Raw genomic sequence first — 17,866 nt, forward strand, 5'->3', positions numbered from 1 at the left:
CTACGTTCAACCAGAATTCAGCCCCGAAGTCTCCCTTGCCTGCCGTGCGGTCAGATAACGTGGGAACGATGGTTAGAGACAAGGGCATATTTCACAGGCACGAGTCAGACAGATACTCCTTGGACTCAGAGGATCTGTACAACATGTCATCCCAGCAAAACCTCTTTCCAAACAAGAGAAGCAAGATGCCTGAAAATCCATATTCAGAAGTCGGAAAGTTCGCGAACAAAGCCGTGTATGTTCCTGCCAAACCCGCCAGGCGGAAGGGGATGCTGGTGAAGCAGTCCAACGTGGAGGACAGCCCGGAGAAGACCTCCTCCATTCCCATCCCAACAATCATCATCAAAGAGCCGTCAACCAGCAGCAGTGGAAAGAGCAGCCAGGGCAGCAGCATGGAGACCGACCTCCAAGCCATGGAGCAGCTGCGGCCAGATGACAGCTTGAACGTGAGTAGTCCCTTTGCTGCAGCCATCGCTGGGGCAGTGAGGGACCGGGAGAAGAGGCTGGAGGCTAGACGCAACTCTCCAGCTTTCCTGTCCACAGACATGGGAGATGAGAGCGTGGGCCCCACTCCCAGCCCGAGGCTGCGGCACTCCAAGTCTATCGATGAGGGGATGTTCTGTAACGAGGATAGCTTTAAGCAGCACATTTCCCTGTCCTCCCTGGTTATAAGCAGGGGATCTCCAAACTCCCTCACTAACAATGATTCTATCCACCAGGGAGACATGAACAATGCAAGGACATCAAAGACGAAAGGGCCTGAAAACAACACCGCTGCCGCTAAAAGTGTTAGTGCGACTGGTAACTACATGCATCCTGTCACCGGGAAGCTGCTGGATCCTAATTCACCTCTGGCTCTGGCATTGGCTGCGAGGGACAAAGCTATGAAGGAACAAAGCCAGCCTAGCCCAAGTCCTATTGAACCCGACAAAGCCGATCTCAACAAACCGCTTTACATTGATACAAAGCTACGACCAAGCGCCGAAAGTTCATTTCCCGAAACCGTGATCAATTCAAACAGGCAAAATCAGCGGGGGGCATTAAAAAGGCAGGAGACGGAGAATAAGCATGAACCGGACACTGCAAAGGAAGAGAAACCGCACGAAGAGAAGAAGAACATGATCATTAGTATTGTGGACACCTCACAGCAGAAGACAGCTGGCTTGCTCATGGTTCACACAGTAGACTCCAACAAAGTAGAGGACATTCCAAATGAGGGTGTAGAGAAGGTAACATCTCCAGAGAGCTCCTGCGCTAAGGTACTGGAACTGAATGAAGAATTACAAAATGCATTACCTAAAACCAGTGCTCCTGGAACCTCTGCACTTCCTGGCAAAGCCATCATAGCCGTCTGCTCTGTGGATGAGCCAGTCATCTTACCTTTTCGTATCCCTCCTCCTCCCTTCATCTCAATAGACGTGGATGAGGATTTTATCTTCACTGAGCCACTGCCTCCGCCACTGGAATTCGCCAACAGTTTTGATATTCCCGAGGACTCCTCTCCGGCACCCCCCGCTAGTCTAGCCGACTTGCTGATGCAGAGGAAGAACGGGACTCTTCCTCTAGCTTCATTCAATCCCAACATTGCCACTAACTCTTTAGAAAGCAAAAAGCCTGTGGGCCTCTCTAACTGTCTGCCCATGTCATTCATGCATCACCCAGAGAGCTTTGATAATGTCACCGACTCTGGGATTGAAGAGGTGGACAGCCGCAGTGGCAGTGACCATCACTTAGAGACAACAAGCACTATTTCCACCGTCTCCAGCATATCTACCTTATCTTCAGAGGGTGGGGAGAATCTGGACACATGTACAGTCTATGCAGATGGGCAAACATATCTGGTGGACAAACCCCCAGTACCTCCAAAGCCAAAAGTGAAGCCTATAATCAGCAAAAGCAATGCACTTTATAAGGATGCCGCCCTGGGAGAGAACTTGGACAGCTTTGTTATCCCCCCTCCCGCTCCTCCACCGCCCCCCACAGGAATGCAGCCCAGCGCACCCAGAGCTGGGCAGCAAAGGACCTCCAAGCTATGGGGGGATGGCACAGAGCTGAAAAGCCCAGTGATTCCAGGCCCCAAAGCCAATGTCATTAGTGAATTAAATTCCATTTTGCAACAGATGAACAGAGAAAAGTCTACAAAGTCTGGGGAAGGGCTGGATTCGCCTACTGGGACAAAACCTGCAAGTCTCTGCACAAGGTAAATGGCTTTACGTGAAATAGAGATGATCATATTATCCTGTGTCCCAAACATGACATGACTGGGGAAAAGCAGCAGCAACAATGTATCTCCTGGGTCACTGACACCCCAGTGCTCTAATAGCGAGTTCTATGGGTTTGTCCTGGGGAAGGTCAGATCCCTTACAGATCCCTTACAGATCCCTTGCAGATCCCTTGCAGATCCCTTACAGATCCCTTGCAGTTTCAGATGTCACATGACCGTACATGATGGTTCTTTATGTATATATAATTTGTCCACAAGCGTTGGACAGCTCACATGTCTCTTCTTCAGATGTTACAGTGATTATAGAGAAGAGACTTGTGGTGTATATGATATGATAGAATATGGGAGGAAATATTATGTTGTGCAGTTAGAAGGCTACATGTCCCTCTATTTATCCCAATATAGACACGTATCTGAAATTCAGCAAACCAATTCATAATCTGCCAATCTATAGTTTCTTTTTATAGCTGCTTAAATCTGCCACTTACATTTTGGGGTTTAAACATTCTCTCTTTCTTCTTTGTATCCACATAACACACATAGTTATGAAATCACCAAGTCGTTGTTTTTGTTTACTTAGGATAAATACTAATGTTACAAGCATTATTTTGTGGGGATTTTTTTAAATATGGCCACTGTTCTATTAAAAAAATATATGAAACTGTGCAACTATTGTAGCTGGTGTTACATTGCTGAGTGCTGAGAGAACACTTCTGAACAAAGGTGTGGGTGTCACTATCTTTTTTCAGATTATTTTGATGGTTTTTTGGGCGTCGCCCACCTCTCCATGCACTGCACTTTCTCATTTTTATACCAAAAAAACTTTTTGTTGTAGCATTTAATTGGTGTGCGAGTGCTGTCTGGATCCCCTGTGTAGGGGTAGATGCGCAGAGCTCTGTTAGTGATGTAACGGGATGTTAACGTCTTCAAAGCTCAGTAACGATGCGCTAAGTGCTGCTTTCCGCCGTAACGAGCCCTTTGCGTTACTATAACGGACGTTGGTGCTAATAATATGCAAAGAGGCATTTCCTGTAACAGCGCCCCCTCTGGGTATATCTGTCTCGGTCTCTGAGGGTTGAGGTGCCATCTGTACAGAACGATATAGATATTTTCTTTTGTTGTTGTGAATATGGAGGTTTTCACTGGATTATCCCAAATGTCCTCCCAGTCATCACCTAAGATCTCAACCTGAAAATCCAGTGCCCATGGCTCCATAGATTTATGGTTAAGAGTATCATTGAGGGGAACTAGATCTTTGTGGAGCGTTGATATTAGTCCTTTTTGGTAGTTCCTGATTCTGCGTAACCCCTCAAATCTAGGAGGGTCTAGAAATTTTCAGCGTGGATAGATTTGGCTTATATAGTGTCAATCCTGTAAATATTGAAACAGTTCAGAATTCATCAATGTATATTTATTGCCAAAATTCATCAAATGCCATTAACGTGCCTTTAGTTATCATGTTCCCCATATCTGGGATATCTTTATCTTTCCAAGAATCAAAAGAGCTCGTGTTAAATCCTGGGGCAAAATGTGGATGATCAAATAAGGGGGTAAGCCTGGAAGGGTTTGCAAGCATCTGGAGTTTTAATTTAGCCGACTGCCAAATGTTAAGTGTAACCTTCATTAACGCCATATTGTTACGTTTGCGTATGTTGCTAACTGCAGTCTAAATCAGCAGGAGTGCGCAAACTTTCCTCATGGCGCCCCCTTACCTTCAATCCCGTTCCTGCTTGCGCCCCCTTCTTACCTTGTCTTCAGCGTCAAATGATGTCGCGGGGTCACGTTGTCTTGGCAACATGCCGTTGCGTGACCCCGCAGTGTCATTTGCCGTCGTGTTGCCATGGCGACGCGTACCGGTGACAAGGCAAGGGACGTTGCAGAGGCCTCGCACGATCTCCCGGCATTTAATTTAAATGCCTTGGGGGAGGAGCACGGGGCCTCTGCAATCGCCGCGCCCTCCCTGGAAAATCTTGCACCCCCCAGTTTACGCACCCCTGGTCTAGCAGAGGTAGGGAGTATAGTAACCAACCCTTGGCCTGGGATCTGGCGCCCGGATAGGCAAGAATAGTCGGGTTCGGTTCTGGGCTCATGGGCAGGGTGCGGCAGCAAATTCAGGGTCACGGTTCTAAAGGTCAAGGAAAGAGAAACAGGACTGGAATAGACTGGGTCCGGGAGCACAAGGGAAAGAAAACCTTGCTCGGCAAAGGCTGAGAGTAACTGGCTGCTAGTTAAGGTCCTGGAGCAGATGCAGCCAATTACTAGTTCCAGGAAGAGGCTAGGTTCCTGCTTCAGCGGCCATCTTGGTGCACCCAGCGAGGTCAGAGGAGCGTCTCTGTTGGTGCACTCAGTGAATCCTAACGCATGTTATTTGAAGCTAATGCAAGGCAGTGCTAACTTAACATAGAGTTAAGCCTATTGGAATGAGATCACTAACGGATGTTGTTTTTGCATATACTGTATTTAGCTTTGGGAAAATAATGTCCATTGCATAGTTACACAGTAGATGAGGTTGAAAAAAGACGTACGTCTATCAAGTGCCACCTATGCTAAATTTAGACACCAGATACTTTATCCTATATCTGTACTTACAGTATATTGATCCAGAAGAAGGCAAACACAAAACCCCAGTGACACATTATCCAATGATATCTCATAAGGGAAAAATAAATTCCTTCCTGACTCCAATAATTGGCAATCAGATTACTCCCTGGATCAACATCCTTCCCATGTTTACTTATTTGTTATATCCTTGTATAACTTTCCTTTCTAAAAAGATGTTCAACCATTTTTTTTAACAAATCTATTGTATCTGCCATCACAGTCTCCATGGGTAATGAATCCCACACTGTAACTGCCCTTACTGTAAAGAACCTTTCCTTTGTTGCTGGTGAAATTGTCTTTCCTCCAACCTTAAGGGATGGCCCCGAGTCCTTTGTACTGCCCGTGAGATGAATAGTTCTTTTGAAAGCTCCTTGTACTGTCCCCGAATATATTTGTATATAGTTATTATATCCCCTCTTATACGTCTCTTTTCTAATGTAAACAAATCTAAATTAGCTAGCCTCTCCTCATAAGATAGATTGTCCATCCCCTTTATTCATTTGGTGGCTCTTCTCTGCACTCTCTCTAGTTCCATAATGTATTTTCTAAGGAGTGATGCCCAAAATTGTACTCCATATTCAAGGTGTGGTCTTACTAATGCTTTGTAAAGGGGCATAATTATGTTTACTTCCCTTCCATCCATTGCCCGTTTAATGCAAGATAAGATCTTGTTTGCCTTTGCAGCTACTGCATGACTTTGGGCACTATTGCTAAGCCTGCTGTCTACAAGCACTCCTAAATCCTTCTCCATCAAGCATTTCCCCAATTTATCCCGATTTAATTTGTAAAGTGTCTGTTTATTCTTGTATCCCAAATGCATAACCTTACATGTATCTGTATTAAACCTCATCTGCCATTTACCTGCCCAAGTTTCCAGTCTCTCCAAGTCCTTGTGAAGAGAAATTACATCCTGCTCTGATTCTGTTACCTTACACAATTTAGTATCATCAGCAAAGATGGAGACTTTGCTCTCGATGCGAACCTCAAGGTCATTAATGAACAAGTTAAAAAGCAGGGGTCCCAGTACCGATCCCTGAGGTACTCCACTCATGACTTTAGCCCAACCTGAAAAAGTTCCATTTATGACAACCCTCTGTTGTCTGTCCTTCAACCAGTTTTCAATCCAGGTGCATATATAATTACTGAGTCCAATTTTCTTTATTTTGTTCACCAACCTCTTGGGTGGAACCGTATCAAAAGCCTTTGCAAAATCTAAGTAGACCACATCAACTGCATTACCCTGGTCTCAATTCCTACTTACCTCCTCAAAGAAACTAATAAGGTTAGTTTGGAATGATCTATCCTTCATAATGGAGGAGGAAAACAGCCAGGCGCACGGCCTTGCAAATGGGAGGATTAATATTCAATCTAACGTTTCGACTGCATAAGTAGTCTTTGTCAAGGTGAGGGCTTCTTGTTTTCCTCCTCCTCTGTGATCTCTCTGGGGTAGTACAGGATCTCCCCCATCTCCACAAGCACCGGCAGTCCACCTTAGTTACCATTATCACTGTGTGCCTGTAATCCTCTCTGCATTCTCTCTATCCTTCATAAATCCATGCTGACTATTACTAATAATTTTGTTTTCTATTAGTTATTCCTGAATATTATCCCGTATTAAACCTTCAAGTAGCTTCCCCACTATTGAAGTCAGGCTTGCAGGTCTGTAATTCCCTGGTGGTGATCTAGCTCCCTTTTTTAAATATAGGCACCACGTCTGCTTTACGCCAATCTTGTGGTACTGAGCCTGTGGAAATGGAGTCCTTGAATATTAAATGTAATGGTTTGGCTATTACTGAACTTAACTCCGTAAGAACTCTTGGATGTATGCCATCGGGGCCAGGTGCCTTGTTTACTTGTTGTTGTTCTTACTTTCTATTGCAATTCTTTTTTCATTATCCATTTTTGCTAATTTGATTGCCCTTTAGGTAACATCATGTTAGTAGCCCAGAATAGTCTACTGAGAGAGTACTTCAGATGAATTTGCATCTCTTTCACAAGCTCCAAAAATCCGTCTAGTCTTTGAAACATCTCAAGTACACCTCGAGTGTGCTTCTAAGTAGAACTGTACTGTTACAGTATCAAAACATCATTATTCTTAGACTTCTTTAGCAGAGAGAGAAGTTAATTAATATTGTGTGTGGTGTTACTAGTAAAGGTTGTGCGACTCTGGGATAAGAGAAATGAACCATTAATATATACTAACATTAGTAATTACAGTACAAAAGAAGTATGGGTGTGGGGCTCTGGGATAAGAGAATGCCTCATCAGGAAACTTTGGAGGTAGTATCTGATAGTGCTAGACACCGAACAAGGTTTTGCTGTCTGACAGCCAACAACACAATTAAGTTAGTGATATCGTTGTGCAATTATGGGCACAGGCACAAGTGTGATACACAATGACAGTCAGCCTACATTGGGAACATAAATTGAGATATAAAGTTATTTACAAGTACTACAAGTCACTGGAGTCAATGGGAGTTTGCATGAGCACTATATCTCCCTTTCATGGTGTTTTCCACATTAGTGGGAAAGGAACAAAGTTATCAAATGAAATTAATTACCCTAAAGAAAAAGAGAGCTTCAAAAACATATTTGTACCGAGGCGATCAGGCTGCACCTGGGAATATTCTTTCTAGTTTTCCCAGCACCGTGTCTAAGTTTCAAATAATTGATATTAAACTAGATATGCCCTTGCATGCCAGGGGAGCGTGTAACACATCCGTGTTCAGTCTCCCCATGCCAGCATCATCATGGTTAATTTATCAGCCCCAAAGCAGCTGCAAATGGATCACTTTGGAGATATAATCTGGTTCCTGTGAACAGCACAAAGCTTCCAGGCTTCTTGTTCCACGTGCCAGCAGTGAGGGGAGCCTCGGGTTCCAGACGCAGCAGCAGTACCCCAATTGTTGGGTATTTTTCTTCGGCATTTACATACGGGGGGGGGGCATTCTGGAGCTGATCCGCTCGGTTCTCTGCTTCCTGACAAGTGAACGTTTATTGATAACAAAATTGATAACAAAAAGGAATAAAGTTGCCGGGTTTGTTCGGCCGGAAGCGTAGATGTAATGCCCCGATGGGATAGCAGTTTCCTATTGGCTCACGGCAGCGAGGCTGAACCGCCACACATACTGATTTCATGAAAGGGGAGAGTAAGGTGAATTTCCAAGGCTGAGAAGAAACAGGATGGATGTGATGCTCTAAATTGAGACCAGTCCTTGTCGGACATCCAGTATAATGTAGATCCACAATGGGTTATCCTTAACAACGTTGGAGTGCCCCCAATAGAGTTGATTGACAACTGGTGGGACAAACGTGGAGTCAGCCAGACCCTCACTAGATTACAGTATCACAAACCCAACCAGTGTTTATAGGAATAAATGGTCAATGACCATGGTAAGCAGGAATAAATAAAGGGCACTATGGCTCTTTACCTATACTACCAAGGGAGCACTCGTGTCGTCGGCGGCGTGCGGTCCATCTTGTGAAGATCCAGAGGAGTAGAGAGCGTTGATGGCGCACTGCCAGGGGGTCCTGAGAGAGTCAATCAGGAAAAAGAAACAGCCAGGCCACTCCAAAGATGAAAAAATGGTGTTAGGTTTATTGCATGCTGATAAACACACAGGGAACGGACAGATAAACTTGTACACTTAGTACGAAACGCGTAGGTGCGTTTATCTGTCCGTTCCCTGTGTGTTTATCAGCATGCAATAAACCTAACACCATTTTTTCATCTTTGGAGTGGCCTGGCTGTTTCTTTCTCCTGATTGACTCTCTCAGGACCCCCTGGCAGTGCGCCATCAACGCTCTCTACTCCAAGGCTGAGAAGAGCGTGGTTTGGGGGAGGCAGAGTTCTTTCTGTTACAATTAGGACAGAACAGGAAGTATGGGGGATTGGTGCTTTAAATGTATTCAGTTGATGTGGTCCACGATTTAGATCAGGCTGTGAGACACGTGGCCCAGGCTACCTTGCAATGTGGCCCGGAGCTTGAGTGGTCGGGAGAAAGAGTGAGAGAGAGCTTGTGTGCCTGCTCCTTTAGGAAGGAGAGAGAGCTTGTGTGCCTGCTCCTTCAGGAGGGAGAGAGAGCTTGTGTGCCTGCTCCTTCAGGAGGGAGAGGGAGAGAGAGCTTGTTTCGCGGTTTAGGAGGTGGAGAGTGAGAGGGAAGTTGATTGGTGGGGAGGGAGAGTGAGAGGGAACATTTTTGGTGGGGAGGGAGAGTGAGAGGGAAGTTGATTGGTGGGGAGGGAGAGTGAGATGGAAGTTGATTGGTGGGGAGGGAGAGTGAGAGGGAACATTTTTGGTGGGGAGGGAGAGTGAGAGGGAACATTTTTGGTGGGGAGGGAGAGTGAGATGGAAGTTGATTGGTGGGGAGGGAGAGTGAGAGGGAGGTTGATTGGTGGGGATGGAGAGTGAGAGGGATATTGTTTGGTGGGGATGGAGAGTGGGAGGGATATTGTTTGGTGGGGAGTGAGAGGGAATGTGATTGGTGATGGAGAGTGGGAGGGATATTGTTTGGTGGGGATGGAGAGTGGGAGGGATATTGTTTGGTGGGGAGGGAGAGTGAGAGGGAGGTTGATTGGTGGGGATGGAGAGTGAGAAGGATATTATTTGGTGGGGATGGAGAGTGGGAGGGAGGTTGTTTGGCTGTTCCTTCAGGAGGGAGATTTGTTGTTTGGGGCCAATGGCCTTGCCCCACCACCCCCGTCATGGCCGCGCTCCCCCAAACTCCCATCGCTCCCCACAGACCGCAGATCACGGCTTTTAGCTGTGCGCGCGGCGCCAGGCGTGCGTGCAGCACGGAGCACTGAGGCCATAGCCTCAGCATTGCTGCCTCCCCTGAGTATTCTCGGTAAGATTCAACAGAAAGGCACAAATACACCATCTGACCAGAAAGCCAGCATCTGTTCGGACCCTTATTTGTTTTGGATTTGGGACCGCAGAACTGAAACTTTATCTGGGTGAACTAAATCCTATATTATTTTGATCAATACTTAAAGCTGCAGTTCAAGAAATATCCTACGTGTGTTTTTTTTTTTTAATAATAAATCAGGTCTGTACTATGAGAAAATACTTGTAGCATTTAAAAAAAAGAGACATTTCTAATGTATTCTTATGTAAGAAACATTTTTGTTTCTATAGAAACCATTTACAAAGTCACACCCCCTTCCTCTTCTGAGACAGGCTCTGGCACTTGAGCCCTGCCCTCTCTCTAGCGATGCACCAATTGTATCTGGTAACTGCCTGGTCACATGATCTTCCACACACAACTTTGCATCTTGGGAAATTTTCTGCAGCCCTAACAGTGATTTAAAGAACCCCTGAGCCGAATCTTCAGCGATCGATTACAGGAGAACGGATCGATCTGTAGCTTAGCTAATCACTTGTCAGTGTGCAGATTGTATTGATGCACGTATTGAAAAATAAAAATGAAACGCCAGCTTTAACATAAATACTCCCTATTTTATTCATACCTTGCTCTGCTCTCACTCCAGTATTTATATATTATTAAGCCATTCATTACATATTCATTTTTTTTTTTTAAATCTTTTCTGACACCCTGGCTGAACTTTACATGGGTCAAATAGCAACAACGTTGGATTTGATTTGCTAGTCTGAGATGCACGAGCAGTCACGGTAAGCGAAAGTTTAGCTCAGCCTCCCCATATTGTAAAGATGGAGGGAAATCCTCCTAAAGTCTCCTAACCAAAGTCAGAACCAGATAAATAGTTTCCCTTATACCGTGGGTTCAAATGGATAAGAACTGTAGATTCCGTTATAAAGAAGGAAATGTATCCGTTTGGGATACCTTTAATGTTACACTGGCAAGCTTCTGAGAGCTAACCCTCTGCCTTACTCAGGTGCCTCAGACATAATGAGTATTTTATTGGTAAGTGGAAAATGAATAATTTAGTTGTAAAACATATTTTAATTCTCTTTAATGAGGACTGAACATTATAATTGCTTTGTACACCTGACATAGTTACATAGCAGATGAGGTAGAAAAAAGACATATGTCCATCAAGTTCAACCTATGCTAAATTTAGACGACGGATACTTTATCCCATATTTGTATTTACAATATATTGATCCAGAGGAAGGCAAAATAAACCTCAGTGACATATCATCCAATGATATCTCATAAGGGGAAAATAAATTCCTTCCTGACTCCAAATATTGGCAATCAGATTAATCCCTGGATCAACATCCTTCCCATGTATACTTATTTGGTATATCCCTGTATACCTTTCCTTTCTAAAAAGATGTCCAACCTTTTTTTAAAACAAATCTGTTGTATCTGCCATCCCAGTCTCCATGGGTAATGAATTCCACATTTTAACTGCCCTTACTGTAAAGAACCCTTTCCTTTGTTGCTGGTGAAATCTCCTTTCCTCCAACCTTAAGGGATGGCCCGAGGCCTTTGCACTGCCCGTGGGATGAATAGTTCTTTTGAAAGCTCCTTGTACTGTCCCCGAATATATTTGTATATAGTTATCATATCCCCTCTTAGACGCCTCTTTTCTAATGTAAATAAATCTAATTTAGCTAGCTTCTCATAAAATCAGATTGTCCATCCCCTTTATTCATTTGGTGGCTCTTCTCTGCACTCTCTCTAGTTCCAGAATGTCTTTTCTAAGGGAAAAAAAGGACACAGGGCGCACCAAAGGTGAAGATTTATTTTTTATTAAAAACAAGCAAAATAAAGCAAGTAGCAACTTACATATATAGAGTCTGTAGTTCAGTGGATTCGTTGAATAATTGTCTGTGCTTCCGGGTTTGCAAAGCCCACATGTTGAGACTGCAAAATACGGGCTACGCAAACCTAGAAGCAAGAGATCAACGCCGAGGCATCAGCTGACCCCAGCGCGCGGGATCCCAACGCCGAGGCATCACCTGACCCCAGCGCGCGGGATCCCAACGCCGAGGCATCACCTGACCCCAGCGCGCGGGATCCCAATGCCGAGGCATCAGCTGACCCCAGCGCGCGGGATCCCAACGCCGAGGCATCAGCTGACCCCAGCGCGGGATCCCAACGCCGAGGCATCAGCTGACCCCAGCGCGCGGGATCCCAACGCCGAGGCATCAGCTGACCCCAGCGCACGGGATCCCAACGCCGAGGCATCAGCTGACCCCAGCGCGCGGGATCCCAACGCCGAGGCATTAGTTGACCCCAGCGCGCGGGATCCCAACGCCGAGGCATCAGCTGACCCCAGCGCGCGGGATCCCAACGCCGAGGCATCAGCTGACCCCAGCGCGCGGGATCCCAATGCCTCGAGCACAATACTGTCTCCTAGCTCCCAAGTCAGCAATAAGGCAGCACGGACAATTATTCAACGAATCCATTGAACTCTCTTTAAAGGAGAGGACAGGAGCCTGATAATCCCACGTAAAGGGCGGTTTGAGTTTGTATACAGTACACTCTTGCATATACTGTGGACTTTTGACCAGGGCTTGATTCTGAGATAATTCTTATTTGGCTACTTTGTGTCTTGTAGGGGGGGATAGGGTTAAGGGAAGTACCTTGTGGTTCCGTTGGACCCAAGGGAACGGGCCTGAGGAAAGGGTTGTTACCCTGAAACGTTGCCCCTCTTACCCTCCCCCATTGTCTTATTCTATGTTTATTTGTTAGCAGTTTTTCCTTTAGTGTTTTCCCCCCACTCCCCTTCCCTGTGTCTCTCCCCCACTCCCCTTCCCTGTGTCTCTCCCCCACTCCCCTTCCCTGTGTCTCTCCCCCACTCCCCTTCCCTGTGTCTCTCCCCCCACTCCCCTTCCCTGTGTCTCTCCCCCACTCCCCTTCCCTGTGTCTCTCCCCCACTCCCCTTCCCTGTGTCTCTCCCCCACTCCCCTTCCCTGTGTCTCTCCCCCACTCCCCTTCCCTGTGTCTCTCCCCCACTCCCCTTCCCTGTGTCTCTCCCCCCACTCCCCTTCCCTGTGTCTCTCCCCCACTCCCCTTCCATGTGTCTCTCCCCCACTCCCCTTCCCTGTGTCTCTCCCCCACTCCCCTTCCCTGTGTCTCTCCCCCACTCCCCTTCCCTGTGTCTCTCCCCCACTCCCCTTCCCTGTGTCTCTCCCCCACTCCCCTTCCCTGTGTCTCTCCCCCACTCCCCTTCCCTGTGTCTCTCCCCCACTCCCCTTCCCTGTCTCTCCCCCACTCCCCTTCCCTGTGTCTCTCCCCACTCCCCTTCCCTGTGTCTCTCCCCCACTCCCCTTCCCTGTGTCTCTCCCCCACTCCAGTTCCCTGTGCCTCTCCCCCACTCCCCTTCCATGTGTCTCTCCCCCACTCCCCTTCCCTGTGTCTCTCCCCCCACTCCCCTTCCCTGTGTCTCTCCCCCACTCCCCTTCCCTGTGTCTCTCCCCCCACTCCCCTTCCCTGTGTCTCCCCCCCACTCCCCTTCCCTGTGTCTCTCCCCCACTCCCCTTCCCTGTGTCTCTCCCCCACTCCCCTTCCCTGTGTCTCTCCCCCACTCCCCTTCCCTGTGTCTCTCCCCCACTCCCCTTCCCTGTGTCTCTCCCCCCACTCCCCTTCCCTGTGTCTCTCCCCCACTCCCCTTCCCTGTGTCTCTCCCCCACTCCCCTTCCCTGTGTCTCTCCCCCATAGTGTGATACCTATTGTTCTATTATTACCGCTATTACATTTTTGGCTTATTCCGTGACGCTTTTGTTTTCCCTATTAATCAGTGTGTGCTGGAGCCCTTGTTTTGGTTTATATGATCTTCAGTGGGGTTGTTTGGGCCCACTTTGTTCCGTTTGCACCCCGTACTTCCTGATTTTTGTTCGTTATTTAGAGTGCTGTCTATAATTGTTTATATATGGGTGTGTTGCACATCAAAACAGTGCAAATGAATGCAAGAAAATAATATGCGATACTTGCGCACAATGCCGGAGCTCCAGGTTCAGGGATGGGCTATCTCCAGCAGTCCAGGTATACAGCAAAAAGAGAGATGATCCAGGGCTCCTGAATAACTCATTTTGCTGATAAAACCCATGGAGCCCTGGATCATCGCTCTTTTTGCTTTATTTATATAGCGCCATTAATGTACATAGCGCGTCACAGTAGTAATACATGTGGCAATCATATAAATAACAAATAACTACAAATAACAGATCATGGTAATAAGCGCTTCAGACATAAAAGTAGCATTGTAGGATTCCCTTCTCCGAAGAGCTTACAATCTAATTGGTAGGGAGAACGTACAGAGACAGTAGGAGGGCGTTCACGTAAGTGCGTCTGCAGGGGGCCAAGCTTTATGTATCGAGTGTAGTATTAGCCACAGTGCTACTCATATGCTTCTTTAAGCAAGTGGGTCTTAAAGGTGAATAGAGAGGGTGTTAGTCGGGTATTGAGGGGAAGGGAATTCCATAGGTTCAGGGCAGTCAATGAGAAAGGTTTAAGGCGGGAGAGGGCTTTGGATACAAAGGGGGTAGAGAGAAGACATCCTTGAGCAGAACGCAAGAGTCGGGCAGGTGTATAGCGGGAAATTAGGGCTGAGATGTAAGGAGGGGCAGAAGAGTGTAAAGCTTTAAAGTGAGGAGGAGAATTGCATGTGTGATACGGGATTTGATAGGAAGCCAGGAGAGGGATTTCAGGAGGGGAGATGTGGAGACAGATTTAGGAAAGAGTAGAGTGATTCTGGCAGCAGCGTTTAGGATAGATTGTGGGGGAGACAGGTGAGAGGCAGGAAGGCCGGACAGCAGGAGGTTACAGTAATCAAGACGGGAGAGAATGAGGGTTTGAGTCAAAGTTTTAGCAGTCTAGTAACAGAGGAAAAGGCGTATCTTTGTTATATTGCGGAGGGAAAAGCGACAAGTTTTAGAAACGTTTTGAATGTGAGGGGAGAATATGAGAGAGGAGTCGAGTGTGACCCCCCTAGGCAGCGTGCTTGGGCTACTGGTGAATGATAGTACTTCAGAGAGACATTCAGAAACTTTGGTCTCTACAGCAGGTGTAAGGTCGGGTGTTGAAAGGTAAATTTGTGTGTTGTCAGCATAGAGGTGATATTTAAACCTAAGAGATGTGAATAGTTCGCCTACAGAGAGTGTGTACAGAGAAAAGAGAAGAGGTCCCAGGACAGAGCCGTGGGGTACCCCCCAGAGAGATCAATAGAGGAGGTGTTAGCAAAAAAGACACTGAAAGTACGATGGGAGAGGTAGGATGAGATCCAGGATAGAGCTATGTTACGAACACCTAGAGTAGGGAGAATGTGAAGAAGAGGGTTGTCCACTGTGTCAAATGCTGCAGAGAGGTCGAGTAATATGAGCAGAGTGTAATGACCTCTGTCTTTGGCAGCATGGAGGTCATTAGATATTATAGTGAGGGCTGTTTCCGTGGAGTGAGCAGTGCGGAAGCCAGATTGTAGAGGGTCTAGTACAGAATAGGTGTTGAGAAAATGGAGCAATCGAGAGAATACAAGACTTTCAAGGAGTTTGGAAGCAAAAGGCAGGAGGGAGACAGGTCGATAGTTAGAAAGACAGGTAGGGACAAGCTTGCTGTTTTTGAGTAATGGTATGACTGTTGCATGATTGAAGGAGGAGGGAAAGGTACCAGAGTAGAGGGAAGAGTTAAAAATCTGTGTGAGCGTAAGGATTATAGAAGGAGCAAGAGGTTTTAGGAGATGGGAGGGAATGGGATCAAGAGGGCAGGTGGTAGAGGGAGAAGAGGAGATCAGCAGTGATACATCCTCCTCTGTGACTGCAGAAAAAGAGTCAAGGAAAGGCGATGTGGGATGCTTTTGATACGGTTTTACATGAGGTTAGTGTACAAAATAAAAGCAAATTGGACTCGGTAAATATATTTGCACATGGATTGAAAAATGGTTGAAGGATAGACAGAGATTTGTCATAAATGGAACTTTTTCAGGTTGGGCTAAAGTAAGTGGAGTACCTCAGGGATCGGTACTGGGACCCTTGCTTTTTAACTTGTTTATTAATGATCTTGAGGTTGGCATCGAGAGCAAAGTCTCCATCTTTGCTGATGATACTAACTTGTGTAAGGTAATAGAATCAGAGCAGGGTGTAATTTCTCTCCAGAAGGACTTGGAGAGACTGGAAATGTGGGCAGGTAAATTGCAGATGAGGTTTAATACAGATAAATGTAAGCTTATGCATTTGGGATGCAAGAATAAAAAGGCGAATTACACATTAAAAGGGGATAAATTGGGGGAATCCTTGATGGAGAAGGATTTAGGAGTGCTTGTAGACAGCAGACTTAGCAATAGTGTTCAAAGTCATGCAGTAACTGCAAAGGCAAACAAGATCTTATCTTGCATTAAACGGGCAATGGATGGAAGGGAAGTAAACATAATTATGCCCCTTTACAAAGCATTAGTAAGACCACACCTTGAATATGGAGTACAATTTTGGGCACAGAGTGCAGAGAAGAGCCAACAAATTAATAAAGGAGATGGATAATCTGATTTATGAGGAGAGGCTAGATAAATTAGATTTATTTACATTAGAAAAGAGGTGTCTAAGAGGGGATATGATAACTATATACAAATATATTCGGGGACAGTACAAGGAGCTTTCAAAAGAACTATTCATCCCACGGGCAGTACAAAGGACTCGGGGCCATCCCTTAAGGTTGGAGGAAAGGAGATTTCACCAGCAACAAAGGAAAGGGTTCTTTACAGTAAGGGCAGTTAAAATGTGGAATTCATTACCCATGGAGACTGTGATGGCAGATACAATAGATTTGGTCAAAAAAAAGGTTGCACATCTTTTTAGAAAGGAAAGGTATACAGGGATATACCAAATAAGTAAACATGGGAAGGATGTTGATCCAGGGAGCAATCTGATTGCCGATTCTTGGAGTCAGGAAGGAATGATATATCATTGGACTATATGTCACTGGGGTTTTTTGTTTGCCTTCCTCTGCATCAATATACAGTACTGTAAGTACGGATATAGGATAAAGTATCTGTCATCTAAATGTACCATAGGTTGAACTTGATGGACGTACGTCTGTTTTCAACCTCATCAACTATGTAATTATACCCTACCCCGGTTATTCATGTACCGTGTAATCATTATACCCTATCCCCCGTTATACATGTACTGTGTAACCATTATACCCTACACCTTGTTACCATGTCCTGTGTAATCATTATACCCTACCCCCTGTTATCCATGTACTATGCAATCATTATACCTACCCCTTGTTACACATGTCCTGTGCAATCCGTATACCCTACCCCCTGTTATTCATGTACTGTGTAATCATTATACCTTACCCCATGTTACACATGTACTGTGTAATCATTATACCTACCCCATGTTACACATGTCCTGTGTAATCTGTAAACCCTACCCCCTGTTATTCATGTACTGTGTAATCATACCCTACCCCGTGTTATTCATGTACTGTGTAATCATACCCTACCCCCTGTTATTCATGTACTGTGTAATCATTATACCCTACCCCGTGATATTCATATACTGTGTAATCATTATACCCTACCCCTTGTTACTCATGTACTGTGTAATCATTTTACCCTACCCCGTGTTATTCATATACTGTGTAAGCATTATACCCTACCCCTGTTACTCATGTACTGTGTAATCATTATACCCTACCCCTTGTTACTCATGTACTGTGTAATCATTCTACCCTACCCCCTGTTATTCATGTACTGTGTAATCATTATACCTACCCCCTGTTATACATGTACTGTGTAATCATTATACCCTACCCCCTGTTATTCATGTACTGTGTAATCATTATACCCTACCCCCTGTTATTCATGTACTGTGTAATCATTATACCCTACCCCCTGTTATTCATGTCCTGTGTAATCCGTAAACCCTACCCACTGTTACTCATGTACTGTGTAATCATTATACCCTACCCCGTGTTATTCATATACTGTGTAACCATTATACCTACCCCGTGTTATTCATATACTGTGTAAGCATTATATCCTACCCCTTGTTACTCATGTACTGTGTAATCATTATACCCTACCCCGTGTTACTCATGTACTGTGTTAGCATTACAGTATATCCTACCTCCTATTATTCATGCTTTGGTAATACTGACATGTTTTTCT

General features: G+C 45.6%; 1 protein-coding gene across 10 annotated transcripts in view; it reads left to right on the top strand.

Annotated features, from left to right (window-relative positions):
• Positions 1-17,866, top strand: part of SHANK2 (SH3 and multiple ankyrin repeat domains 2) — a 468,530-nt gene that overhangs the window by 429,751 nt on the left and 20,913 nt on the right. For all 10 annotated transcript variants that reach the window (XM_075567606.1, XM_075567608.1, XM_075567607.1 and 7 more), the window contains one exon: positions 1-2,200. This exon is cut by the window's left edge and continues 192 nt beyond it. In XM_075567606.1, coding sequence (XP_075423721.1) covers positions 1-2,200 — 2,200 coding nt within the window. The remainder of the gene's footprint in view (positions 2,201-17,866) is intronic.

Source organism: Ascaphus truei, chromosome 12, assembly GCF_040206685.1.
Source record: "Ascaphus truei isolate aAscTru1 chromosome 12, aAscTru1.hap1, whole genome shotgun sequence".
NCBI classification, from domain to species: domain Eukaryota; kingdom Metazoa; phylum Chordata; class Amphibia; order Anura; family Ascaphidae; genus Ascaphus; species Ascaphus truei.